The sequence below is a fragment of the Glandiceps talaboti genome, chromosome 5, assembly GCF_964340395.1.
Source record: "Glandiceps talaboti chromosome 5, keGlaTala1.1, whole genome shotgun sequence".
NCBI lineage: Eukaryota > Metazoa > Hemichordata > Enteropneusta > Spengelidae > Glandiceps > Glandiceps talaboti.
The window spans coordinates 20,887,899-20,913,852 of record NC_135553.1 but is presented as its reverse complement, the minus strand read 5'-3'; the positions used below and the strand labels follow the sequence as shown (position 1 = coordinate 20,913,852).

Sequence of the window (25,954 nt, the reverse complement as noted above, 5' to 3'; positions counted from 1 at the left end):
TACACACTTCCCGTAGAAAATTAAAAATAAATATTTGATAACAATAAAAGAAAGTTGACATGACAACGTCAAAGAAAAGGATTTTGCTATAAAAAAAAAACGAGTGATAACGAACGTCAAAGAAAAGAATTTGAAAAAAAACGACTCGGAGTGATAATGTACACCTGCACAGGTATTTAGAAAATAATGGCCTATAATAATTTTAGTAAATATGCTCAGAAGCTACGTGAGAAAAATGTGTTAGTCGTCGTGGTCAAGCATAAGTATAGTCGTCGATGAATGCTGGAAACACAAACAAGAAATCTGCATGTCTTTCACGATGGAAATACCATTGCATTGAGTAGATTTTCACAAATTATATCGTACTTGTCATTCATACATATCAAAGTAACTGAACACCTTTAAATTTAACAATGTAAAACACTTCACAATGTGACAGAAACACCCAAAACATGATGTACAGAAATCAAGGTTGAGTTTTGTTCACCCCTAAACAAGTCTTCGTAAAAGACGCATGCCCCAAATATTTTACTTCTATATGTGAATGGTGACATGATTTAAAAGAAATTAGTAGCAACAAATAAATACTAAAAAAGTGTCTGTTATGTGCAAGAAATGGTTGGATTTTGATAATTGGCCCTGAAGGTCATCCCATCCTTAAACTTATTGACATGAGTTAAGTAAATCTGGGTATTTTACCATAGGAGATAATCCCAAATCCTATCCTCACAGAGAGACTGTTCCACTGATACTCTAAAATTTACACTTGCGGCAATTGAATGGTCATAAAAAAACACAAAAGTGACAAAATCGACCTTCTAAAAGTAGATACAAATTAAGCAAAAATCGGTAGATTCAACTTGAACCTAGGCGTATGGATTATCTTCATGATTTGATTGACATTTGAATGCACACAGCATTTCATAGCCACAACTGATGTCAGGATAGTATCACTGGTATACGTTCAAATTTGAATTTAAATATATATATCAAGTACGTCAGATCACAAACAGTTAATGCTAGCATTGGATATCAAGGCATATCAAAGCCATATTCATGGTAATTCAACACACTAATACTTAGTGACCGCATAGATAGCTTGTTTTGACTCGGGTCGAGGTCAAGGGTACAGGGTTACTTTAGCTTTCTTACAAGAAAGTTTGAATGTGATTATATGGGGTTAGACACTTGAATGGACTCTGTGTATCGAAGTTTCTTTAGTTATGCAGTAATTTATTGATTTGTTACCCCAAATATGGCCACCATTCAGTAAAAAGTGATGTGAGCACTAAAAGTGGGCCTGTTGTGTCTATTTTTCTTCTTCTACATTACCTGTGGATGTAATTTAAAAGAAATATTGGCAGACATATAGATATACAGACATCAATGCTATTTGATAACTGTACATTACACATTGGTTGCTCATATCAACTAAATGCATTGTTATACCGTTGGTGGCGCTGCAAGGTAAAGTTTAGTTTTCATGTATACGTTGCACTGAACGAAGTTTTTAAGAAGTGGGAGAAGAACGACGACGAGAATGATAAAAAAAATAGGGAAGACAAATGTTTGTTATAAGGGAGCTGTGAAATGCTGATACACTTTATTTCACCATCGCGATATTCAAGATGATGATTTTCCACGACTGTCCGTTTTATCCAATTTGGTTGCTACATTCAATTTCGGACAAAGTGGTCTGAGATACAGTAATGAACTGTGTTACAGTAATGAATTAAGACATTTGTTGCAAAAAAATGGAACTGGATTTCACAATGATGTCCCTGACATAATGACAATTCGGAGACCATTCTAAATGACGAGTTGTTTAGGCCAAATAAAAAAATGTGTGTTTCCGATAACATGGCTTCAGATAATAGGGCAGGTACACAGGGAACCTTGCACATCCTAGCACTAGGATATACACATCCTAGTGCTAGGATGTGGCCACATCCTAGTGCTAGGAAGGAAAGCACAGCTACGTACCAGCTGTGTGCCTCACAGCCCGTTACAGAGTATATTTTTCCACAGCCTTGGTACATGTTTGTGAAAAATAAGCCTGTTGAATGGATGTGGAATACCGCCTCTGTGTCATGACTGTTTTGCACATCCCAGTACCATAGCTATGTACTGCACACCTAGCACACAGTTATGCACATACATGTAACAGCTATGGTGGAATAATACCCTGTAACAACCCTTTTTGTTCATATCTGACTAGCATTGCTCACACAGCTGGTACATGGCTGTGGGAAAGAGCTCTTGTACATGGATGTTGTAAAAACCTATGCTGCATTGCTATTTTTCACATCCATGTTACATTGGTGTTGGCATACCAGTTTAATACACATCTGTCAAATCTAGGTATGTTACACCTAGTGTGTTGGCCAGAGCTGTTACAGGGATATTGTACACATAGCTGGTACAGTCCCCGTGGCTCAACTGAGCTGATACAGCTATGTGCCCAACCAGTCCTAGACATGTGAATGTTACAGGGTTGTGCAAAATTCCCTGTGTAGGTTGAGATTTTATTTTTTTAAAATTTAAAACATCGCTTCGACCCAAAGCCAAACGAAATGTCCGTCAGAATACCCCTTCTGGGACAGTTTGATGAAATATGTACAGCCATCGCTGCAGAAAGAAAACAGACGTGCATGAAAGTCAAGAAGACTTAAAAATTTAAAAATATTTAGAGTCGGCGGCTGAAACTAGGGTCGGACGGGTTATCAGAAACACACTTTTTTTCTGTTTTGTCTAACCCGACTGATGACCCTAGTTTAAGTGTCCGACCCTAAACATGTTTTTACACATTTGAAACAAAAAACTAAGAAAATCTATGTCTTCTTGACCTTCGAATTCATGCATGTCTGTTTTCTTTTCCCAGCGATTGTCTGTACACATTTCATCAAACTATCATAGAAGGGGTTTTCTGACTGACATTTTGTTTGCCTGGACTCGTAAACTAATTATCGTTTTAGCCACGAAGTTTCATGTAATTGTTAATCATTTTTGCCTCACTTACTTTGTAATGTTTATCATATTATTATTTTTTTGTAATTGTTATTGTCATTTTATCCATGCATGTACAATTTTAGCTTCTATGTAAAGAGCGCCGAGACGTAGATTTGTGCGCCTTTTGAGATACTATAATAAGCATCATCATCATTACTAATACAATTTGACTTTACTACAAGTTGAGAGAGAGAGAGAGAGAGAGAGAGAGAGAGAGAGAGAGAGAGAGAGAGAGAGAGAGAGAGAGAGAGAGAGAGAGAGAGAGAGAGGGGGGGGGGTTAGAGGGTTCATGAAATGAAATGACACATTACCAACCTTTATACAAGTAACCTACCATCAAATATTATAGTGTACCAGCGTACACATGACGAGTGTTTTCTCTCACAACTTCCCAAATACCTGCCTTCCCCCTAAACGATAACACGCACCTACTTAATTATCTTAATGTTGGCTGTTTTTCTACGTTGGTTAACTTTATTTGGTCATCAACGTGCATGGTTCCCTGCCCTGAGCAAACATGGTACCGCCAGCAACTCATTGCGACTATCTGTTCACCGACTGTCATAACCTTTGAACTCCATGGCAACAATGAGTAACCACAGATGAGATTAACCGTTTGAATTTATAAATTTTGACTGACCATATAAGGGCATGTAAACTGCAACTTATATCTATGGTTTGGACGATTCTATGTTATATTCAGGATGACTTCACGGTTGTTGTGAATAATTAAATTTTAACTTTTTAAACACATCATTCCCACAAGTGGTCTAAATCACACAAAAAACAGTTATTTCAAGTAAGTCCCGATTTTTTTTTAAAAGAATACTTTTTCTATATCATGGACCCAGGTGCCCAGTTATTTGATCATTATCTGACGATCCCTTTTCTATAAATGGACTCTCCCTGCTAAAGGTAAGTACATAACAGGGGTCCATCTTTCCGAGTCGCCTCATCTCAGAAGCGAGTAAACCACTCCTATCCTTCACAGGTCTGCCTTCACAGTTGAAGTAAGTCAAAACTTTTGTATATATTCAGTAAAAATATTTTTAAAATGTTTACAAAACACGATATGATTTGCTAATTGTCTTAATACTGCAGGGATGTGTAAACTTGTTGTGGTGTTTTTGTTTACAAGATTACCAGAGAAATTATCTGATGCAAATACGCGGGATACTAGTAATACTAGTACTGAAGTTCCGAAAAATAGAAGTAATCTATCTCTAAAATATATTTTATAAGCTTAAGATTTTAATCAAGCGAACGAGGTTACAAAGAAATGAAAATATTCATATGACGCCTTGTTGGAATAGAGAAAAAAAACATTTCCATTTGTAAGATCAAAAATAAAGTATTTTATTTATTCTGTCAAAACGTAGAAAAAAAACAGAAAATAGTCATTTTACGATAATAATACAAGTTTTAGGACAAATTATGATGATATGTGTTCACAGCTTATATTATGACTATAACCCACAAATTTTGGTAATTCTTTCCATTATCTTTGCGCTGGCGATCTTCCTCTTCACCACGCCTTGGTTAAGTATGCATGTTGTACCAAGTTGACCCCAGGTGACCCCATTTCTTTGTGATAAATACCCTCTACATTGCTGCTCGGACCCGTACGACAAGATAGTAGCACATAGTTCAAACTCCAACTGTACGCATACAACAAGTTTGATCAGCCACGGCAAATATATCCATCTCTTGCAGAACGAACCAATACTTTGATTATTCATCATGTGCGACGAAGAAGTTGCTGGTTTGGTCATCGACAATGGGTCCGGTATGTGTAAGGCTGGTTTTGCCGGCGATGATGCTCCCCGTGCAGTGTTTCCATCAATAGTAGGCAGACCGAGACATCAGGTATATAACTTTATTGAGCGGAAAAAAAAGAAATATAACATCGATATAGTTTGTTTATCTTTAGTTTTGCCTGTGGCATTATAAAAGACAAAACATTACTTACACAGATGAGAAGTATTTCAGTTACTAGGTGACAGTTATAAAGATGGTAGTGCACTATTTTGAAGATGTTGACTATATTTTTTTCCTCACAGGGCATCATGGTTGGTATGGGACAAAAAGACAGTTATGTAGGTGACGAGGCACAAAGCAAGAGAGGTATACTTACCCTAAAATATCCCATCGAACATGGAATTGTAACAAACTGGGATGACATGGAAAAGATCTGGCATCACACATTCTACAACGAGTTACGTGTTGCACCTGAAGAACATCCAGTTCTGTTGACAGAAGCACCATTGAACCCCAAAGGCAACAGAGAAAAAATGACACAGGTGAGATTGACGTTTCACATTACACACACGTTATTTATTAATGAACGCTTATTGTACATGGGGATACAAATTCAATTAACATGGAGAGTCTCCATTGGAGACCAAAGATCAATGATATGTTAAAATAAACGATAAACCAAAATTGTGACAGACTAGCAGTTGTAGATTTTTGTATTTTTTGTATTGAATGTTTCTAAATGTACACATGTATGAATTTAAACATTTTCGCAAGGCTTGGTGCATTTCATGCTCCGTGGTATTGATAATTCTAAACCAGGCTCAATTCATTGTTACCAATGCGAGTATCCTATAAAAATAACTAAAAGAAATAATTATTGTTTCCTCTTTGGCAGATTTCATTTGAAACGTTTAATCTACCCGCTATGTATGTCGGGATCCAGGCCGTGCTATCGCTGTATGCCTCAGGGCGAACCACTGGTATCGTTATGGACAGTGGTGATGGTGTTACTCATACTGTACCGATTTATGAAGGCTACGCCCTGCCACATGCTATCATGAGATTGGATCTAGCTGGCCGTGACCTTACTGATTATCTCATGAAAGTAGCTACTGAACGAGGTTACTCATTTACCACAACAGGTAAGATGCAAAAAAAAACTAGCATAGCGTGTGTGAATGAACATGTCAATATGTTATCAGTGGTTTAGTTATAGTACAACGTGTTCCCAATGATATAAATCTGTAACCTGTTCTACTGTCATCAACTCCACCGGCTGTAGATAATTGGTGTTATTTATCAGAAACTAGTCAACTTTGGCACCGTATCATTGTGTCGTCAAGTACACATCAATGTGTTAATTATTTACACACGCATACACATACACACACATACACAAAGACAGACAAACAGACAGCAGATAGATAGATAGATAGACAGACAGACAGACAGACAGACAGACAGACAGACAGACAGACAGACAGACAGACAGACAGACAGTGATCGGTGCTCAATTACACACACACTATATAATATATAATCATATTATGTATATATATATATATATATATATATATATATATATATATATATATATATATATATATATATATATATATATATATATTATCATTGAATTATACCAAATCACATTATTTTTAGTAATACGTGATTCGTTTACATACTCTTGCAGCTGAGAGAGAAATTGTTCGTGACGTCAAGGAAAAGCTGTGTTATGTAGCTCTGGACTTTGAACAGGAAATGGCAACTGCGGCTGCTAGTTCCTCCCTAGAAAAAAGTTATGAACTTCCAGATGGACAAGTGATCACTGTCGGCAACGAACGTTTCCGATGTCCCGAAGCGCTATTCCAGCCATCTTTCCTCGGTAGGACTGCTTATCTATTATATTTCTTGCAGTTCTAGGAGAACATGATGAGACTTAGTGATGAAATATGCCAACAAATGTTTCTTTGTCTTAGGTCCGTTTAAATTGGTTACCAGCAGGATAGGCAAAGCAGTGTTCTCTAGCTTGAATATTGCAACATAGAAACTCAAACCCCTTGCAACTTCTGTAGATGACATTGTGTAGACATTCAAATCCCTTGCAATTTCTGTAGATGACATTGTGCAGTTTACGGTGTATATTTGTAAAAATAAATCAAAACAGTAGCTTTTTCGTTTTTCAACGTGGAATATTCAACTTTCAGTGATGTAGGGCATGTTATGTCTCTAAGGCTACTAAATATAATCAGAAGCCATGATGGTATAATGGTTACACGTTATGGAGAGCGCTAGGGGTTGGCGGGGCATTGGTAATGTGGTCAAAATCTTGCGGAGAACACCGGGATTGGTAAAGTGGTGTAGGGGTCAACCTCACTATAGAGAACATTGGGGTTACTGAGATGAAATCAAATGAGCAGTGTCGGGTACTTTCGTAACTTAAAGCTTACACGAACATTCTATCATTTTCTCTCCCTACACACCAGGTATGGAAAATGCTGGTATCCACGAGACAACCTATAATAGTATTATGAAATGTGATATGGATATCCGTAAAGATCTATACGCTAACACCGTGTTGTCAGGTGGTACCAGTATGTATCCAGGTATCGCCGACAGAATGCAAAAGGAAATGACTGCCTTAGCACCAAGTACCATGAAGATCAAGATCATTGCCCCACCAGAACGTAAATACTCTGTATGGATTGGTGGCTCCATCTTAGCTTCACTCTCAACCTTCCAACAGATGTGGATCAGCAAACAAGAATACGATGAAGCTGGACCTGGTATCGTTCACAGAAAATGTTTCTAACTTAAACAAACAAACAAACAAACAAACAAACAAACAAACAAACAAAGTAACAAACAAGGCAAAAGACAAACACTTATGCAGCCGTCGTATCTGATACTGTACTGTCAATCTACTGTGATAAACCGGTCAAAGGATATCTCCATTCATACAGACATTCAAGGAAAGATTTTGAATCTGCAAGTGCTATCAATTATTGAGAAAGGAATTGAAATTTCCCACAATAAATGAGTGGAGGGACAAATAACACAGGAATTTAAAAAATTCTGTTCTGAAAATAACTTATCGATTGATGTATTTTGTAAATGTATTAAAAAACAAATAAATACTAACTTGTGAAGTATTAATATGAGTGGGCCATCGATTATTAAAGTTTGGATTTTCAGTTACAACTGCCGACATCAGACCGTAGACAAACTGAACCTGTTACAAACAGGGAAAGTAAACAACTGCATTGGATTAATAACGTTAACACCAGACTTAGATAGTATGTTGGAACAGCAGAGACTTGTATTACACGCCATGTTTTGATAAGAACATTTTCATAGCCTCTTTATGTAAACATGAAATGTGCCATTGGAACTGGAAATTTGTTTGTGAACTTGAACTACTAAGTAAAGTGGCCTGTCATGATGGAATGTAATACAAGTCTCTGTACTTCCAACATACTGTAGTCTAGTCCCTATACGGTATTGTTACGATTTACACCTCCACCTCTACGTTGGTATCCAGACTAAACATACTATGCCAAGTACTATTTTATATAATCCAGTTCAGTTGTTTACTGTTTGTAAACATGTTTCGTTCGTCCATGGTCTGATGTTGGCAGTTGTACATTGATACCGTTTTCTATAGAAACTTGTGTGCCAGGGTGTGGGAAAGCTTTAGTAGGTACACGTATTTTGCTGGTATAGGTTTCATCTATATCGAATACGCATGTCTTTCTTGTCTTGTGTTTTAAATGAGCATTTAAACTCTGAGATTTTACTGCATGCTTACAAGTGCAGACTTTCTAGCTCAAAAGAAGAGTTCATACACGAGTTAATCACATGTACACTGCAAGTTATTTATTTGGTTCGACGATATTATGATTTACATCTAAGTCATACTATGGCACTGAGATGAACTTGAAACCGGTATATCAGTGTAAATTTACCAATATCCCTGACAACCTGTATATTCTTACTCCTAACGACATCCCCAACCATTCCCCACTTGAAAATTGCAGCCGTCAATATTTACCATAACACAGATGTCGTTAGGAAAATCTTGTGACTATGAACATAGAGGGCGATGTTTAAGACGGATATATGTAACACGCCAAGGAAACTATAGGTAATTATATTCCCATGCCTATTTTAATTAGGAAAATTGTGTCTCAGAAACTTAATTACATTCTGGACTGTAAGGAACAGTGGCAACCCAATGAAATACTAACAATCTATATGATTGCGTATGCAGTGCATTGGCGACAACCTTTGACCGATTAAGTCACGTGACTTAACTGTTGACCTTCCTATGGGTCACTGTGGTATTGACAGGGTTTTGGCGTAACCACCTGTTGAATCTGACATTACTTCGACATTCATTACTACCCTACACACTGAGATTGTGTTGCAATTGTATAAAAGAGTTACGATATCGTTTAATTTGACGAGTTTATGCTTTGAATCAAGACACGGACAGCGGCCAGTGTTCTTTGCAAATTACCCCGTGTTATGGTAGAAGACGAGAATATGGAGTAACCTGTGGTGTAACGCTCAAGGCTAGAGGAGACGTCAAACACTTTCCCCGACACGCTGGTAAATCATAGACAGACTGTATTTACATATGGCTGATATTGTTTAGGAGAATTCATTCATTTAGCTTGAATAACGTAACTGATGTAGCTAGCTAACTCAATATAGTGCTCCGTCCAACTTAATTAATGATATGCGTTTATAAAAGCCATCGATGTTGACAACGACGAGGTAGTTTAATAGTGTAACTTCTACGTGTAATGCAGTGTACATACAAAATAAGACGATGTCTGATATTTTTATAGTCTTATCATAATAATGTACAGATATGTTTTCACTATGTTTTGAATTCTTTCAATATCACTATACAATACCACTGTGCACTGTACATGTATAATTCGGAGTCCGAAGACGAGTGGAACGCCATAGTCCTTGATAACGGATCTGGTAGAATCAAAGCTGGTTTTGCCGGAGATGATTCGCCACAGGCGGTTGTTCCAACCATGGTGGGATACCTAAGACATGAAGTGAGTTCCTTTTGACATATACCAGTAGTCAGCATAAAGGTGTCCCGTAACAGGGCGCCCTCAGACATCGGTCAAGCCCGCACCTAGAGCAGGTCGGTGAGGGCGTAGCGGCAAGACGTATCTTACAGTCTGCTATTGATTTTTCAATTAATATTTCTCAAACAAAGCGTTTCAATGCTGATAATCCATCTGAACTTTGTATACATATAGCCTATGACGATATTCTAAACGCCCGGTGTACACGTATTCCAATTCAGCATACTGAGGAATCTTCATTGAGGAAAGTATTCTCAGACTACAGAATGTGTAAAGCATTTTATATGTTTATTAACTAGAATAGGGGGGTATGAGGAGATGCATGAAGGGAAAGATGATTGGAGAGGGGACGTGGGAATGTCTGAGGCGGTGAAGATGGACAAGAGAGAAGGAGGAGGGCAGAGATTTTATAATGTATCCATCATTCTACAAATACCACGTGGTTTCTTTTTTTTTCAGAGTATGCGTTTTCAAAAGGGACTAGATGACCTCTATATCGGCGACACAGCTCAAGCCAAAAGAGAGTTTCTGTCGTTGCGGTATCCCATCGAACATGGCATTGTAACAAACTGGGATGACATGGAAAAGATTTGGCACTATACACTTGAAAAAGAATTACGTATACAACCTGAAAATTACAGGGTATTACTGACAGAACCAGCACTGAATCCTAAACTTAACAGAGAAAAGATGACTCAAGTAAGTTTGATTTTATGTGAATAAAATGCAAAATGTATATTGATAGCTAATGTAATTGTATGACCAAAAAAATCAGCCAACAATGACGAACCAGTAAATGATATCTACCCGGGTATCTACCCCACATACACACTTCAATGTGTATCGCCTCGATAATAACGATGGTAGTCGAAACAAATTTAAAACAGTTTACACCCTAAACGATTCCCCAGTAATACCGTAGTACAAGTACAGCAAGATCGAACACGGTATGTCGTTAGTTTCCGTGGCTGGGTAAATCAACCCAGCTTTCCCAAGCCTTCCCGTACGCGTAATAGTACACATACGACAGCATGACCTGTTTTGCTATTATGTCGATGAATACGACTGAAAACTTCAAATTTATACTTGGTCTTAAAGAATTACTACTCCGGTACGGTTCCGTGTTAGAATTACTGTCCTAAATGGATGGGAATCGCGATTGCCGTAGCACGATGTGGCGGCCGTGTTTGTCAGTCACATGAGCACTGAACGTATGCTCTAATTCATAGCCCAAATTCGTCACAAAAAATATATATATTTGTGGCAAATTAATATAAATAAAAAGGATATCAAATTGTAAAAATAAAATAAAATACGATGTTTTTAGATTGTTTTTTATGAATGACATGCAAGTTTACCATGCAAAACCAACAACTCAAAACTAACTGATAACTAACCTAATAGGTGCATGCAATGTGAAGCATGTGTGGTGTGCTTGCCAACAGCGTCAAAGCTGTGTAACTGTCAATCTCCCTCCTGAAATTCTTACATTGTGAATTATGTTAAAGGTTTGGAAATTGTTGATCTGAACAAATTTCTGTGTATTCTAGTTTGCTGAATGGATAAAATAGGAATTTTGTAGGCCTTTTGTGATGTAGGCCTTTTGTGATGTTGAAAACATTTTTTCACCCTCTAATATTATGATCTGAAAAATATGCTAAAGATGATGTGCAAATTAATATGCAAATTAGGCCACCTCTTTATTGGTGAATCCTGCACTTGCTCTAAAGTACTAAATAAAAAGAACAGTAACTGCCGTAAATAGTAGACTGAGTGACGCCGGGGTTTATTGAGAATTAAAAAGAAAAATCGCGTCGTCGCACCATTTTAGACTGTCCTGACCAGAAACGATTCTTTTTTTTGGCCACATTACAATAAAAGGAGCTATTATTATTTCTAGTACTGAGGGATGTTACACACAAGCACACCCCCCCCCCCACACACACACACATATTGTGTATATTGTATATATATATATATATATATATATATATATATATATATATATATATATATATATATATATATAACTCGGTGAGTATCAATCTGCTAAGACAGTGCTCTATACCGCAGTGGCAGAGCGTAATAGTTTTTTAACAAAACTATATATATATATATATATATATATATATATATATATATATATATATATATATATATATATATATATATATATATATATATCACCAACATCACTTTTTCTAAGATGTGTCCCGGATTATCAATTCCTGCCTGGGTTTCCATGCTAAACTTATCTATCATTTTACTTGGAGGGAGGGGGGGTGTCATGATTTGTGTCAGTTACTTGTCGGAGAGAATAAGTAATATAGTAAAATATTATGTCTCTCTTTTTATCTTCATACTCTGTCTTGATCGTTTCTGCTGTCTGCAAGCAGGTAACACTCACACTCCCCCTTCCCCATTACCTACCCCCCCACCCCCCCCCTTTACCTACCCCCCCCCCATCTTACACTTCTTTGTCACTCGTACTCAGTTCGTCCCTTCTAATCTATACATTATATCTTGTTCGATTCGTCGCAGGTGATGTTTGAATCATTTAATACACCAGGCATGTACGTGGCGATGCAAGCTCTCTTATCTCTATATTCGCCAGGTCGAACCACTGGTGTAGTTCTAGAAAGTGGCGACGGCGTTACACACGTCATACCAGTATACGAGGGATATTGCCTGCAGCACGCTGTAAGTCGACTAGACTTGGCTGGTCGTGATCTCACTGACTATCTAGCAGGCATACTTTGCGAAAGAGGATACACCTTCGCCACCACAGGTTAGCTGCACAGATGACTACGATTTATTTAAGACTTTCTTTTAGTTAGTACTTGGCCATTTCTAGAAGTGTGAAAACATTAAGGATGCACAGATTCCTTGATTGGTAGTGACGGAGTTTCGGTTTTCCATAAGTATTTATATTCTAGAGCCAATTCTTCACACCTATTAACATGTCATACACTGATTAGTCTCGTTGTCAGACCCGTAACTATCACCCCTAAGCTTTGTAAGCCGAGTGGCGAAGCCGCGAGAAGTGAGGAACCGTTAGACTAAAGTCCCTCACTTCTCGCGGCTTTGCCGCTCGGCTTACAAAGCTTAGGGACGATAGTTACGAGTCTGGCAGCGACACTATGCACTGATGTGTATACTGCTAAACCCTACACGAAAAGTAGAGTCTATGGTTTACCTATCACTTCTAATATCCACACACTGACGCACACAATGTAACTTCTACCTTGCCAATGACATCAGACCTCTATAAGGAAGTAGCAGATTCGTCCGACCATGTTACGCCAATGTGTTAATTATTTGAACTAATAACTTAACTTGATAAGAACCAACCATTTGAAGATCGCAAAAGCGTAAAATTCCGAGTTGCGACCTGTGAGCTCTAAATTCCTTTGATTATTATATATTCTGACATTTATTATCCTATCCTAGCCGAGAGAGAAGCTGTCCGTGAAATCAAAGAGAGACTGTGTTATGTTGCCACAGACTATGATGCCGAATTACAAGTCGCCAACAAAAAGGTGGAGAGAAACTACGAACTACCAGACGGTACTGAAATCACTATTGGCAACGAGAGGTTCCGAACTACAGAGACCATGTTCAAGCCTGCATTGTTAGGTAATTTGTTTTTGTAATGATAGAAAGACGGGATACTAAGATACGTCGTGTCGCTCCGCCCTCACCGACCTCTTCTCCAGTGAGAGGGGTTGACCGATGTGTGAAGGCGCCTCGTCACGACCTTACAGACTAGAAAGACTGAGGTAACTGTTAAATTTTACTGATTTTTCACACAACAATACGGTCACGGTGGTCCGCAAAGACAAAACCACAATGTGTACATTTTCTGTTTGTACTGCTTTGAAAAACACATTATTGTACACTCGCCTTAAAATAAAAGTTACATCAAAATGAGCAAAGTCAACACCATACAATATTTACATATTTTATGAAACAGTCCAGGAATTAAATAGAGAGAGAGAGAGAGAGAGAGAGAGAGAGAGAGAGAGAGAGAGAGAGAGAGAGAGAGAGAGAGAGAGAGAGAGAGAGAGAGAGAGAGAGAGAGAGAGAGAGAGAGAGAGAGAGAGAGAGAGAGAGGGGGGGGGGGCAGGCGAGGATAAGGTGGATGTCAATCTGATTAAAATCTAATGTGGCGAAAAAGGCTAGATGTCTTTATTTACCTATTTCCCTCGTTAACACGTTTTTTGTAGTTTGTTTCACCGGGTGATCGCCGCTTTCCCACAAAGAAAACAAGGCGATCGCCCGGAATAAAAGAAACTACACAAAACTATGGAAATAGAGGTAATAAAGAGATTTCGCCCTTTCACCACATAACATTTTAATCAGATTGGGTGGATGCTGAAGCACGCTACTTATTAAATCATGTCCTTTTTTAACAAAATGTATATGACATCTTTTAATACCCAATATGAACACTTCTAAATAATATCATCACTTAAAATAAGTAAAACGTGAAATATATGTACATGTAAGCCAATGTCACATACTCACTTTTTTTCAACTTTAAGGACGCAAAGATCCTGGTATTCATGAGATGATTTACAAAACTATCATGAAGTGTGACGTAGACTTGAGGAGGCATCTCTATGGTAACTGCATATTAAGTGGTGGGAATACAATGTACATGGGTATCGCTGACAGAATGAGAAGAGAAATAAAAGCACTCGTACCAGACTCCAACTTGAGGGTCATGGTTATAGCGCCACCAGAACGAAGAGCTAGTGTGTGGATCGGCGGTTCTATTCTGGCTTCGCTGGCGACATTTCAACAAATGTGGATCACCAAACAAGAATACGAAGAATGTGGTCCGACCGTTGTACATAGGAAATGTTTTTAATGATCCGAACAAAATACGTTCATAATACATGGAAATCAGAGTACTATGGCCTTGATTCATATACTGCACAGTGATGCAACCTCTAGTTTGGTGTCCCGGATGTTGACAACGTGTTCACCTGCCAGTGTTGAGTCTTCAGCTACGGTGGGCGGAATACTTACCTTTTTATGGTCAACGGATAAACTAATGTTTACCCTACATATTGATTAAAGGAGTGCAAGATTAGTGTAAGCTTATACGTTTCATGGCCTAATCTCTGCTGTGGATTAAAAGATTCAGAGGCACATTTAGTTTGACCATCACTCGCTTTTGGCAGAACTGACACACCTGGTATTTAGGCATAACACATAAGCGATTCGCCGATGGTATAATTTAGTATATGTGTAGAGTACAATGTTGAGGAAACCACTGTTATGCTATCAAGTGATGTGCTATCAATGCCAGAAGACGATTTCGGTGATATTCAATGAAGGTCTGCATCGACACTAGTCTAGTTCGCTATACCGTCAGTATCGTTACCATTTACACCTCCACTCACATTATAGTCAAAGTCGTTACTCTAGAAGTCCTGAGATGCATGAGATGAAATTTAAAATTCATCCACAGCCACCCGCATAGTCATTAACATCACGTCTTGTTAATCAATCACAAAATTCTGACCAGTAACATCGTACCTCATAAAGTTAGCGTTTATTGGGGCAGGTATGTAATGTCCAAAATATGGTATATTTGTCAGCTCAGGATGAAGTCTCGCTGCCAGACTCGTGACTATCGTCCCTTATATCTTGGTAAGGTGCGAGCTCCATAGCTGCGAGAAGTGAGGGACTTTAGTCCCAAGTCTGACTAGAAGTGTTTCGAAAGGAATATGATGTCGTCACGTTGGATTGGCCAAAGTATGCAAATAATATCTCAACGCAGGTAATAGCCTTATATCAGTATGTATCCAGGTATCGCTGACAGAATGCTAAAGGAAATGACTGCCTTAGCACCAAGTACCATGAAGATCAAGATCATTGCCCCACCAGAACGTAAATACTCTGTATGGATCGGAGGCTCCATCTTAGCTTCACTCTCAACCTTCCAACAAATGTGGATCAGCAAACAAGAATACGATGAATCTGGACCTGGTATCGTTCACAGAAAATGTTTCTAACTTAAACACACAAACAAACAAACAAACAAACAAACAAACAAACAAACAAACAAATAAACAAACAAACAAAGTAACAAACGAGGCAAAAGACAAACACTTATGCAGCCGTCGTATCTGGTACTGTACTGTCAATCTACTGTGATAAACCGGTCAAAGGACATCTCCATTCATACAGACATTCAAGGAAAGATTTTGTATCTGCAAGTGCTATCAATTATTGACAAAGGAATTGAAATTTCCCACAATAAATGAGTGGAGGGACAAATCACACAGGAATTTAAAAATCCTGTCCTGAAAATAACTTATCGATTGATGTATTTTGTAAATGTATTAACAAATAAATACTAACTTGTGAAGTATTAATATGTGTCGAGTGGGCCATCGATTATTAAAGTTTGGATTTTCAGTTACAACTGCCGACGTCAGACCGTAGACAAACTGAACCTGTTACAAACAGCGAAAGTAAACAACTGCATTGGATTAATAACGTTAACACCAGACTTAGTATGTTGGAACAGCAGAGACTTGTATTACACGCCATATTTTGATAAGAACAGTTTCATGGCCTCTCTATGTGTACATGAAATGCCATTGGAACTGGAAATTTGTTTGTGAACTTGAACTACTAAGTAAAGTGGCCTGTCATGATGGAATGTAATACAAGTCTCTGTTCTTCCAACATACTGTAGTCTAGTCCCTATACGGTATTGTTACGATTTACACCTCCACCTCTACGTTGGTATCCAGACTAAACATACTATGCCAAGTACTATTTTATGTAATCCAGGACAGTTGTTTATTGTTTAAATTTGTGAACATGTTTCGTTCGTCCATGGTCTGATGTTGGCAGTTGTACATTGATACCGTTTTCTATAGAGACTTGTGTGCCAGGGTGTGGGAAAGCTTTGGTAGATACACGTATTTTGCTGGTATAGGTTTCATCTAAATCGAATACGCATGTCTTTCTTGTCTTGTGTTTTAAATGAGCATTTAAACTATGAGATTTTACTGCATGCTTACAAGTGCAGACTTTCTAGCAAAAGAAGAGTTCATACCCGAGTTAATCACATGTACACTGCAAGTTATTTATTTGGTTCGACGATATTATGCTTTACATCTAAGTCATACTATGGCACTGAGATGAACTTGAAGCCGGTATATCAGTGTAAATTTACTAATATCCCTGGCAAGCTGTATATTCTTACTCCTAACGACATCCCTAACCATTCCCCACTTGAAAATTGCAGCCGTCAATATTTACCATAACACAGATGTCGTTAGGAAAATCTTGTGACTATGAACATAGAGGGCGATGTTTAAGACGGATATATGTAACACGCCAAGGAAACTATAGATAATTATATTTTCATGCCTAATTTAATTAGGAAAATTGTGTCTCAGAAACTTAATTACATCCTAGACTGTAAGGAACAGTGGCAACCCAATGAAATACAATCAATCTATATGATTGCGTATACAGTGCATTGGCGACAACCTTTGACCGATTAATTGCAATCACGTGACTTAACTGTTGACCTTCCTATGGGTCACTGTGGTATTGACAGGGTTTTGACGTAACCACCTGTTGAATCTGACATCACTTCGACATTCATTGCTACCCTACACACTGAGATTGTGTTGCAATTGTATAAAAGAGTTACGATATCGTTTGACGAGTTTATGCTTTGAATCAAGACACGGACAGCGGCCAGTGTTCTTTGCAAATTACCCCGTGTTATGGTAGAAGACGAGAATATGGAGTAACCTGTGGTGTAACGTTCAAGGCTAGAGGAGACGTCAAAACACTTTCCCCGACACGCTGGTAAATTATAGACAGACTGTATTTACATATGGCTGATATTGTTTAGGAGAATTCATTCATTTAGCTTGAATAACGTAACTGATATAGCTAGCTAGCTCAATATAGTGCTCCGTCCAACTTAACTTTATGCGTTTATAAAATACATCGATGTGGACAACGACGAGGTAGTTTAATAGTGTAACTTCTACGTGTAATGCAGTGTACATACAAAATAAGACGATGTCTGATATTTTTATAGTCTTATCATAATAATGTACAGATATGTTTTCACTATGTTTTGAATCCATTCAATATCACTATACAATACCACTGTGCACTGTACATGTATAATTCGGAGTCCGAAGACGAGTGGAACGCCATAGTTCTTGATAACGGATCTGGTAGAATCAAAGCTGGTTTTGCCGGAGATGATTCGCCACAGGCGGTTGTTCCAACCATGGTGGGATACCCGAGACATGAAGTGAGTTCCTTTTGACATATACCAGTAGTCAGCATAAAGGTGCCCCGTAACAGGGCGCCCTCAGACATCGGTCAAGCTCGCACCTAGAGCAGGCCGGTGAGGGCGTAGCGGCTAGACGTATCTTACAGTCTAGTACTATTGATTTTTCAATTAATATTTCTCAAACAAAGCGTTTCAATGCTGATAATCCATCTGAACTTTGGATACATATAGCCTATGGCTACGACGATACTCTAAACGCCCGGTGTACACGTATTCCAATTCAGCATACTGAGGAATCTTCTTTGAGGAAAGTATTCTCAGACTAGGCTGAGAATGTGTAAAGCATTTTATATGTTTACTAACTAGAATAGGGGGTATGAGGAGATGCGTGAAGGGAAAGATGATTGGAGAGGGCCCGTGGGAATGTCTGAGGCGATGAAGGAGGGGATGGACACGAGAGAAGGAGGAGGGCAGAGATATTATAATTTATCCATCATTCTACAAATACCACGTGGTTCCTTTTTTTTCTTCAGAGTATGCGTTTTCAAAAGGGACTAGATGACCTCTATATCGGCGACACAGCTCAAGCCAAAAGAGAGTTTCTGTCGTTGCGGTATCCCATCGAACATGGCATTGTAACAAACTGGGATGACATGGAAAAGATTTGGCACTATACATTTGAAAAAGAATTACGTATACAACCTGAAAATTACAGGGTATTACTGACAGAACCAGCACTGAATCCTAAACTTAACAGAGAAAAGATGACTCAAGTAAGTTTGATTTTATGTGAATAAAATGCAAAATGTATATTGATAGCTAATGTAATTGTATGGCCAAAAAAATCAGCCAACAATGACGAACCAGTAAATGATATCTACCCGGGTATCTACCCCACATACACACTTCAATGTGTATCGCCTCGATAATAACGATGGTAGTCGAAACAAATTTAAAACAGTTTACACCCTAAACGATTCCCCAGTAATACCGTAGTGGCGTAGTACAAGTACAGCAAGATCGAACACGGTATGTCGTTAGTTTCCGCACGTGGCCGGGTAAATCAACCCAGCTTTCCCAAGCCTTCCCGTACGCGTAATAGTACACATGCGACGGCATGACCTGTTTTGCTATTATGTCGATGAATACGACTGAAAACTTCCAATTTATACTTAGTCTTAAAGAATTACTACTCCGGTACGGTTCCGTGTTAGAATTACTGTCCTAAATGGATGGGAATCGCGATTGCCGTAGCACGATGCGGCGGCCATGTTTGTCAGTCACATGAGCACTGAACGTATTCTCTAATTCATAGCCCAAATATGTCACAAAAAATATATATATATTTGTGGCAAATTAATATAAATAAAAAGGATATCAAATTGTAAAAATAAAATAAAATAAATTGTTTTTAGATTGTTTTTAGGAATGACATGCAAGTTTACCAGGCAAAACCAACAACTCAAAACTAACTGATAACTAGCCTAATAGGTGCATGCAATGTGAAGCATGTGTGGTGTGCTTGCCAACAGCGTCAAAGCTGTGTAACTGTCAATCTCCCTCCTGAAATTCTTACCTTGTGAATTATGTTAAAGGTTTGGAAATTGTTGATCTGAACAAATTTCTGTGTATTCTAGTTTGCTGAATGGATAAAATAGGAATTGTGTAGGCCTTTTGTGATGTTGGAAACATTTTTTCACTCTCTAATATTATGATCTGAAAAATATGCTAAAGATGATGTGCAAATTAATATGCAAATTAGGCCATCTCTTTATTGGTTAAAATCGTGAAGAACCCTGCACTTGCTCTAAAGTACTAAATAAAAAGAACAGTAACTGCCGTAAATAGTAGACTGAGTGACGCCGGGGTTTATTGAGAATTAAAAAGAAAAATCGCGTCGTCGCACCATTTTAGACTGTCCTGACCAGAAACGATTCTTTTTTTTGGCCACATTACAATAAAAGGAGCTATTATCATTTTTAGTATTGAGGGATGTTATTTTACACACAAGCGCACACCCCCCCCCCACCACACACACACACACACACACACACACACACACACACACACACACACACACACACACATATTGTGTATATATATATATATATATATATATCACCAACATCACTTTTTCTAAGATGTGTCCCGGATTATCAATTTCTGCCTTGGTTTCCATGCTAAACTTATCTATCATTTTACTTGGAGGGGGGGGTGTCATGATTTGTGTCAGTTACTTGTCGGAGAGAATAAGTAATATAGTAAAATATTATGTCTCTCTTTTTATCTTCATACTCTGTCTTGATCGTTTCTGCTGTCTGCAAGCAGGTAACACTCACACTCCCCCTCCCCTATTACCTACCCCCCCCCCATCCCCCCATCCCCTTTACCTACCCCCCCCCCCCCATCTTACACTTCTTTGTCACTCGTACTCAGTTCGTCCCTTCTAATCTATACATTATATCTTGTTCGATTCGTCGCAGGTGATGTTTGAATCATTTAATACACCAGGCATGTACGTGGCGATGCAAGCTCTTTTATCTCTATATTCGCCAGGTCGAACCACTGGTGTAGTTCTAGAAAGTGGCGACGGCGTTACACACGTTATACCAGTATACGAGGGATATTGCCTACAACACGCTGTGAGTCGACTAGACTTGGCTGGTCGTGATCTCACTGACTATCTAGCAGGCATACTTTGCGAAAGAGGATACACCTTCGCCACCACAGGTTAGCTGCATAGATTACTACGATTTATTTAAGACTTTCTTTTAGTTAGTACTTGGCCATTTCTAGAAGTGTGAAAACATTAAGGATGCACAGATTCCTTAATTGGTAGTGACGGAGTTTCGGTTTTCCATAAGTATTTATATTCTAGAGCCAATTGTTCACACCTATTAACATCAGTGTCATACACTGATTAGTCTCGTTGTCAGACCCGTAACTATCGCCCCTAAGCTTTGTAAGCCGAGTGGCGAAGCCGCGATAAGTGAGGGACCGTTTATAGACTAAAGTCCCTCACTTCTCGCGGCTTTGCCGCTCGGCTTACAAAGCTTAGGGACGATAGTTACGAGCCTGGCAGCGACACTATGCACTGATGTGTTTACTGCTAAACCCTACACGAAAAGTAGAGTCTATGGTTTACCTATCACTTCTAATATCCACACTCTGACGCACACAATGTAACTTCTACCTTGCCAATGACATCAGACCTCTATAAGGAAGTAGCAGATTCGTCCGACCATCTTGTTACTCCAATGTGTTAATTATTTGAACTAATAACTTAACAGATCTTGATAAGAACCAACCATTTGAAGATCGCAAAAGCGTAAAATTCCGAGTTGCGACCTGTGAACTCTAAATTCCTTTGATTATTATATATTCTGACATTTATTATCCTATCCTAGCCGAGAGAGAAGTTGTCCGTGAAATCAAAGAGAGACTGTGTTATGTTGCCACAAAATATGATGCCGAATTACAAGTCGCCAACAAAAAGGTGGAGAGAAACTACGAACTACCAGACGGTACTGAAATCACTATTGGCAACGAGAGGTTCCGAACTACAGAGACCATGTTCAAGCCTGCATTGTTAGGTAATTTGTTTTTGTAATGATAGAAAGACGGGATACTAAGCTACGTCGTGTCGCTCCGCCCTCACCGACCTCCTCTCTGGTGAGAGGCGTTGACCGATGTGTGAAGGCGCCTCGTCACGACCTTACAGACTAGAAAGACTGAGGTAACTGTTAAATTTTACTGATTTTTCACACAACAATACGGTCACGGTGGTCCGCAAAGACAAACCACAATGTATACATTTTCTGTCTGTACTGCTTTGAAAAAACACATTATTGTACACTCGCCTTAAAATAAAAATGTTACATCAAAATGAGCAAAGTCAACACCATACAATATTTACATATTTTATGATACCGTCCATGAATTAAAGAGAGAGAGAGAGAGAGAGAGAGAGAGAGAGAGAGAGAGAGAGAGAGAGAGAGAGAGAGAGAGAGAGAGAGAGAGAGAGAGAGAGAGAGAGAGAGAGAGAGAGAGAGAGAGAGAGAGGATAAGGTGGATGCCAATCTGATTAACATCTAATGTGGCGAAAAAGGCTAGATGTCTTTATTTACCTATTTCCCTCGTTAACACGTTTTTTGTAGTTTGTTTTGTTCCCGGTGATCGCCGGCGATCACCCGGAACAAAAGAAACTACACAAAACTATGGAAATAGAGGTAAATAAAGACATTTCGCCTTTTCACCACATAACATTTTAATCAGATTGGGTGGATGCTGAAGCACGCTACATATTAAATCATGTCCTTTTTCAACAAAATGTATAATACATCTTTTAATACCCAATATGAACACTTCTAAATAATATCATCACTTAAAATAAGTAAAACGTGAAATATATGGACATGTAATCCAATGTCATATATTCACTTTTTTTCCAACTTTAAGGACGTAAAGATCCTGGTATTCATGAGATGATTTACAAAACTATCATGAAGTGTGACGTAGACTTGAGGAGGCATCTCTATGGTAACTGCATATTAAGTGGTGGGAATACAATGTATGTAGGTATCGCTGACAGAGTGAGAAGAGAAATAAAAGCACTCGTACCAGACTCCAACTTGAGGGTCATGGTCATAGCGCCACCAGAACGAAGAGCTAGTGTGTGGATCGGCGGTTCTATTCTGGCTTCGCTGGCGACATTTCAACAAATGTGGATTACCAAACAAGAATACGAAGAATGTGGTCCGACCATTGTACATAGGAAATGTTTTTAATGATCCGAACAAACTACGTTCATAATACATGGAAATCAGAGTACTATGGCCTTGATTTCTATACTGCACAGTGCTAGTGATGCAACCTCTAGTTTGGTGTCCCGGATGTTGACAATGCGCTCACCTGCCAGTGTTGAGTCTTCAGCTACGGTGGGGCGGAATACTTACCTTTTTATGGTCAACGAATAAACTAATGTTTACCCTACATATTGATTAAAGGGGCGCAAGATTAGTGTAAGCTTATACGTTTTTATGGCCTAATCTCTGGTGTGGATTAAAAGATTCAGAGGCACATTTAGTTTGACCATCACTCACTTTTGGCAGAACTGACACACCTGGTATTTAGGCATAACACATAAGCAATTCGATGGTTTAATTTAGTATATATGTAGAGTAAAATGTTAAGGAAACCACTGTTATGCTATCAAGTGATGTGCTAACAATGCCAGAAGACGATGTCGGTGCTATTCAATGAAGGTCTGTATCGACATTTGTCTAGTTCCTATACCGTCAGTATCGTTACCATTTACACCTCCACTCACAGTATAGTCGAAGTCATTACTCTAGAAGTCCTGAGATGCATGAGATGACATTTAAAATTCGTCCACAGCCACCCGTATAGTCATTAACATCACGTCTTGTTAATCAATCACAAAATTCTGACCAGTAACATCGTACCTCATAAAGTTAGCGTTTATTGGGGCAGGTATGTAATGTCCAAATATGGTATATTTGTCAGCTCAGGATGAAGTCTTGCTGCCAGACTCGTGACTATCGTCCCTTATATCTTGGCAAGGTGCGAGCTCCATAGCTGCGAGAAGTGAGGGACTTTAGTCCCAAGTCTGACTAGAAGACTAGTGTTTCGAAAGGAATATGATGTCGTCACGGTGGATTGGCCAAAGTATGCAAATAACATCTCAACGCAGGTAATAGCCTTATATCAGTATGTATCCAGGTATCGCCGACAGAATGCTAAAGGAAATGACTGTCTTAGCACCAAGTACCATGAAGATCCAGATCATTGCCCCACCAGAACGTAAATACTCTGTATGGATTGGTGGCTCCATCTTAGCTTCACTCTCAACCTTCCAACAAATGTGGATCAGCAAACAAGAATACGATGAATCTGGACCTGGTATCGTTCACAGAAAATGTTTCTAACTTAAACACATAAACAAACAAAGTAACAAACGAGGCAAAAGACAAACACTTATGCAGCCATCGTATCTGGTACTGTACTGTCAATCTACTGTGATAAACCGGTCAAAGGATATCTCCATTCATACAGACATTCAAGGAAAGATTTTGTATCTGCAAGTGCTATCAATTATTGAGAAAGGAATTGAAATTTTCCACAATAAATGAGTGGAGGGACAAATAACACAGGAATTAAAAAAATTCTGTTCTGAAAATAACTTATCGATTGATGTATTTTGTAAATGTATTAACAAACAAATAAATACTAACTTGTGAAGTATTAATATGAGTGGGCCATCGATTATTAAAGTTTGGATTTTCAGTTACAACTGCTGACATCAGACCGTAGACAAACTGAACCTGTTACAAACAGCGAAAGTAAACAACTGCATTGGATTAATAACGTTAACACCAGACTTAGTATGTTGGAACAGCAGAGACTTGTAGTTCACGCCATATTTTGATATGAACAGTTTCATGGCCTCTTTATGTGTACATGAAATGCCATTGGAACTGGAAATTTGTTTGTGAACTTGAACTACTAAGTAAAGTGGCCTGTCATGATGGAATGTAATACAAGTCTTCGAACATACTGTAGTCTGGTCCCTATACGGTAGTGTTACGATTTACACCGCCTCCACCTCCACGTTGGCATGCAGCAGACTAAACATACTGTGCCAAGTACTATTTTATATAATCCAGTTCAGCTGTTTATTGTTTGTAAACATGTTTCGTTCGCCCATGGTCTTATGTTGGCAGTTGTACATTGATACCGTTTTCTATAGAGACTTGTGTGCCAGGGTGTGGGAAAGCTTTGGTAGATACACGTATTTTACTGGTATAGGTTTCATATATATCGAATACGCATGTCTTTCTTGTCTTGTGTTTTAAATGAGCATTTAAACTCTGATATTTTACTGCATGCTTACAAGTGCAGACTTTCTAGCTCAAAAGAAGAGTTCATACCCGAGTTAATCACATGTACACTGCAAGTTATTTATTTGGTTCGACGATATAATGCTTTACTTCTAAATCATACTATGGCACTGAGATGAACTTGAAACCTGTATATCAGTGTAAATTTACTAATATCCCTGACAACCTGTATATTCTTACTCCTAACGACATCCCTAACCATTCCCCACTTGAAAATTGCAGCCGTCAATATTTACCATAACACAGATGTCGTTAGGAAATCTTGTGACTATGAACATAGAGGGCGATGTTTACGGCAGATATATGTAACACGCCAAGGAAACTATAGATAATTATATTCTCATGCCTAATTTAATTAGGAAAATTGTGTCTCAGAAACTTAATTACATTCTAGATTGTAAGGAACAGTGGCAACCCAATGAAATACTATCAATCTATATGATTGCGTATACAGTGCATTGGCGACAACCTTTGACCGATTAATTACAGTCACGTGACTTAACTGTTGACCTCCATACGGGTCACTGTCGTACTACTGACAGGGTTTGGCGTAACCACCTGTTGAATCTGACATCACTTCGACATTCATTGCTACCCTACACACTGAGATTGTGTTGCAATTGTATAAAAGAGTTACGATATCGTTTAACGAGTTTATGTTTTGAATCAAGACACGAACAACGGCCAGTGTTCTTTGCAAATTACGCCATGTTATGGTAGAAGACGAGAATATGGAGTAACCTGTGATGTAACGCTCAAGGCTAGAGGAGACGTCAAAACACTTTCCCCGACACGCTGGTAAATTATAGACAGACTGTATTCACATATGGCTGATATTGTTTAGGAGAATTCCTTCATTTAGCTTG

General features: G+C 38.5%; 3 protein-coding genes across 5 annotated transcripts; all 3 read left to right on the top strand.

Moving 5' to 3' along the window:
* The first annotated feature begins 4,749 nt into the window (after positions 1 to 4,749).
* On the top strand, positions 4,750 to 7,579 carry LOC144435724 (actin-4-like). The gene is made up of 5 exons (XM_078124334.1): positions 4,750 to 4,875; positions 5,070 to 5,309; positions 5,663 to 5,909; positions 6,461 to 6,652; positions 7,254 to 7,579. The coding sequence occupies exons 1-5, from the start codon at positions 4,750 to 4,752 to the stop codon at positions 7,577 to 7,579; spliced, it is 1,131 nt and encodes a 376-aa protein (XP_077980460.1).
* A 1,524-nt stretch (positions 7,580 to 9,103) lies between these two features.
* Positions 9,104 to 16,161, top strand: LOC144435287 (actin-1-like). 3 transcript variants are annotated; one of them, XM_078123879.1, is made up of 6 exons: positions 9,104 to 9,378; positions 9,720 to 9,842; positions 10,338 to 10,577; positions 12,420 to 12,666; positions 13,329 to 13,514; positions 14,423 to 15,822. In XM_078123879.1, exons 2-6 carry the CDS (start codon positions 9,819 to 9,821, stop codon positions 14,749 to 14,751), a joined length of 1,026 nt encoding a protein of 341 aa, XP_077980005.1. In that variant the 5' UTR covers positions 9,104 to 9,378; positions 9,720 to 9,818; the 3' UTR covers positions 14,752 to 15,822. The 3 variants fall into 3 exon arrangements, with proteins under 3 accessions (XP_077980005.1, XP_077980004.1, XP_077980002.1); XM_078123878.1 differs by lacking the exon at positions 9,104 to 9,378 and having other exon boundaries at positions 9,400 to 9,842; positions 14,423 to 14,542; positions 15,699 to 16,161; XM_078123876.1 differs by lacking the exon at positions 9,104 to 9,378 and having other exon boundaries at positions 9,400 to 9,842.
* A 1,889-nt stretch (positions 16,162 to 18,050) lies between these two features.
* LOC144435270 (actin, larval muscle-like) lies at positions 18,051 to 24,248 on the top strand. The gene is made up of 6 exons (XM_078123858.1): positions 18,051 to 18,186; positions 18,702 to 18,941; positions 20,652 to 20,898; positions 21,576 to 21,761; positions 22,627 to 22,746; positions 23,911 to 24,248. The coding sequence occupies exons 1-6, from the start codon at positions 18,163 to 18,165 to the stop codon at positions 24,114 to 24,116; spliced, it is 1,023 nt and encodes a 340-aa protein (XP_077979984.1). The 5' UTR covers positions 18,051 to 18,162; the 3' UTR covers positions 24,117 to 24,248.
* Positions 24,249 to 25,954: the final 1,706 nt, after the last annotated feature.

What these genes read in the sequence shown, in the direction of transcription:
- LOC144435270 (XM_078123858.1), top strand. Translation starts at nt 18,163, where the DNA reads ATGGTGGGATACCCGAGACATGAA. An exon ending in ATACACCTTCGCCACCACAG is followed by an intron (nt 20,899 to 21,575) that starts GTTAGCTGCATA and finishes ATCCTATCCTAG; the next exon opens with CCGAGAGAGAAGTTGTCCGT. An exon ending in GTTCAAGCCTGCATTGTTAG is followed by an intron (nt 21,762 to 22,626) that starts GTAATTTGTTTT and finishes TCCAACTTTAAG; the next exon opens with GACGTAAAGATCCTGGTATT.
- LOC144435724 (XM_078124334.1), top strand. Translation starts at nt 4,750, where the DNA reads ATGTGCGACGAAGAAGTTGCTGGTTTGGTCATCGACAATGGGTCCGGT. An exon ending in ACAGAGAAAAAATGACACAG is followed by an intron (nt 5,310 to 5,662) that starts GTGAGATTGACG and finishes CCTCTTTGGCAG; the next exon opens with ATTTCATTTGAAACGTTTAA. An exon ending in TTACTCATTTACCACAACAG is followed by an intron (nt 5,910 to 6,460) that starts GTAAGATGCAAA and finishes ATACTCTTGCAG; the next exon opens with CTGAGAGAGAAATTGTTCGT.
- LOC144435287 (XM_078123876.1), top strand. Translation starts at nt 9,705, where the DNA reads ATGTATAATTCGGAGTCCGAAGACGAGTGGAACGCCATAGTCCTTGAT. An exon ending in ATACACCTTCGCCACCACAG is followed by an intron (nt 12,667 to 13,328) that starts GTTAGCTGCACA and finishes ATCCTATCCTAG; the next exon opens with CCGAGAGAGAAGCTGTCCGT. An exon ending in GTTCAAGCCTGCATTGTTAG is followed by an intron (nt 13,515 to 14,422) that starts GTAATTTGTTTT and finishes TTCAACTTTAAG; the next exon opens with GACGCAAAGATCCTGGTATT.